Raw genomic sequence first — 2,678 nt, forward strand, 5'->3', positions numbered from 1 at the left:
CGGGTCTCCCTTGTTTTTCTAGGATTCCCCCCCCCCCACTTTCTTTCTCTTTTGCTTTTATTAAAATTTGCTAGAGGGTGGCAGCAGCAGACGGTTACATCGCTGGGCTCCCTTGGCTTCAAACTCATGCTGGGCGCGTGTGTGTGCATGCCCAAGAGTGTGTGCATGTATTTTTCAAGTTGTTGAGTCTGGGACTTGAACTATGTAGTTGGCCATGTGGGATCCAACCGCCTTAACCACCAGGCTATGGGCTGGCCCCTTCCTCTCTTTTCTTCCTTCTTTTCTCTTTTCCTTTCACTGAGTTAAATGCACATTATAAAACTCACTGCTGTAAAGCGTACAGTTCAGTGGCATTTTGTACTTTTTAAATAATTATTTCATCTATCTTTATTTATATTTATTTTGATTTGATCAGAGAGGAACAGAGTATATGTGCTGCCGAAGCGAGCACAGAGAGGGACAGAGTATGAGAGAGAGAGTGAAAGTGAGAAAGCAAGCTGCCAGGTATAGGACCCGAACCGCAGTCGGCCATGTGGGAGTCCAGCGCTCTTAACCACCACACCACCTGCCGGCCCCAGGCATTTCTACTTTCACAGTGCTGCCCAACGTTCGCTTCGTCTAGATCAAATGTTTCCATCACACGCATCCCACCCAGTAAGCAGGCACTGTCCCCACCCCCGGCACCCCTAGATCTGCCTGATCTGGACCCGCTGGCCTGCAGCCTCGAGTCTGGCTTCTTTTCCTGAGCACATGCTTCTGAGTCTCGTCTGCATCAGCACTTCTGCCTTTCACGGCCGAGCCTGTGGTTTCTTCACTGGTCCTCAGAGCCCTGCCTGCCCTCGTGGCTTCGGCGCACAAGCCCTGCAGGTTCTTCACAGCCTGGACCTGCTGTGACCGCTTGTGACTTCTCTCCAGACATCCTTCTAGCTTGGCCTCTGAGTGGCCTGGTCATCTTTTCTGCCATGTCCCCCAAGCGATGGACTCCTGGCCCGCCTGTGGTCGCCAGGATCTGCAGTGGGAGCGTGGTGGGCACAGGACAGGGTGGTTCTGTGAGGAGGGAGGGGTGCGCATCGTGACCGACTTTCCTCTGTCTCCCTCCTCCTTGCTGGGTGACCTGGGGCAGGTCACTCTCTCCGAGCCTCAGTTTCCTCTACTGTGACATGGCAATAATGATGGTATCTGCCCCTCGGGTCGCTGTGGAGATGCAGGGACACAGCTGGGAGGCAGCCCCCCTGGGGCCTGGCTCTCAGGAAGTGGGGCTTCCTCTTCCCTGGCCTCGGATGGCATGGAGCCCAGGGCCCAGAGCAGTGTGTGTCCTGATCCCCAAGAGGCGCCCCTGGGACTGGGACCCATGGCTGTCAGGGGACTCTTCCTACAGGGGAGGAGTGGCCTTGTTAGCCTTAAAGGAATTTGGACAGAACAAGAAGGTGGATTTCTGAGTAGAGACCCTGAGGTTGGCCAAGGTGTGGAGGTGGGAGCCAGACCAGTCCGGGGCAGCGACCCCAAGGAGCCTGGCCTGCTGCATCTGCCAACCCAATGGCCCTCTGACCTGTGACCCTATGATGTAGGCGTGGAGTGCCTGGGTGTACTGTTGGCTGTTTAATGCTTAAAAGCTGCTTTTACTGGGTCAGCAGGTATCCTGGTGGTGAAGGTGTTGGACTCCCACATGGCTGACCATGGTTCGAATCTCACACCTGGCGGCTTGCTTTCTCACTTTCCCTTTATTTTTTCCTGTTTCTCTCTGGTCAAATTAAAAAAATGAATAAATAAAATTAAATAAGGACCAGTAGATGACATAATGGCTAAGTCGCTGGACTCCCATGTAGTCAGTCGTGGTTTGAGTCCTGGACCCGATGGCTTAAACTCAAGCCAGGTGTGTGTGCGCGTGTGCCCAAGATCCCGAGAGGAGAATGGAGAAGGGATTGCGGCGTGGTCAACCCCCCTGGGGGGTGATTCCTCGCTTTCTGTATCTCTGTCTCTCTCTGTCTTTCTGGCAAGCGCATGCGCCCTATAGCAAAAACCTTCCCCCCCCCAAAAAAAAACCCAAACAAATAAATAAATAAGCTGCTTTTTCCCGGGAGCAGGCTGGGGCATTCAGTGGGGAGGACTTCTGCACTGTATCTGTGTCCCCCAGGGCCTGTGCTTGCCAAGGTGACGCGGGCCGCCTGCCCTCCAGGTCCTGACTGGTGCAGGACTCCTGTGTTCCTTGTCACATGGCCCAAACTGCAGTGCGCTGGCCTTCACCCGTCACCTCCCCGTACCCTCTGCCTGGGTTGCTGTCAGCCTCTGTTTTGTTCCCTGGATCGCATATAGTGCTGGACTCTCAGATGCCTCAGGAGAGCAGGCAGGGCTGTCCTTCCCCTGCACAGCCTGGCACCGGCTGGGACTGCCCCGCACTCCCATCCCCACCCAGCTCTGGGAACCCAGAAAGTTCTCTGCTTTTTGTGACCACAGGATAACTGCAACCCCATCCTGCCCTGTCCCTGGACCCCAGGCTGACCCAGATCCAACTCGGGTCTCCCTGACTCGGGCTGACCTTCCACCAGGGAGGAGGCCAAGGCCAAGATGGGTGTGCTGCGGGAGCGGGCGGAGAAGGACGCGGCCCAGAACGAGACGGAGGTGCAGGTCCTGCGGCGGCAGATAGCGCACCTGGAGCAGCTGCACCGCTTCCTCAAGCT

General features: G+C 55.7%; 1 protein-coding gene across 1 annotated transcript in view; it reads left to right on the forward strand.

Moving 5' to 3' along the window:
- Positions 1-2,678, forward strand: part of ODAD1 (outer dynein arm docking complex subunit 1) — a 44,026-nt gene that overhangs the window by 24,507 nt on the left and 16,841 nt on the right. The window contains exon 10 of the mRNA XM_006160208.2: positions 2,547-2,678. This exon is cut by the window's right edge and continues 17 nt beyond it. Coding sequence (XP_006160270.1) covers positions 2,547-2,678 — 132 coding nt within the window. The remainder of the gene's footprint in view (positions 1-2,546) is intronic.

This window comes from Tupaia chinensis, unplaced genomic scaffold (genome assembly GCF_000334495.1).
Source record: "Tupaia chinensis unplaced genomic scaffold, TupChi_1.0 Scaffold000673_1, whole genome shotgun sequence".
Taxonomy (NCBI): Eukaryota; Metazoa; Chordata; class Mammalia; order Scandentia; family Tupaiidae; genus Tupaia; species Tupaia belangeri.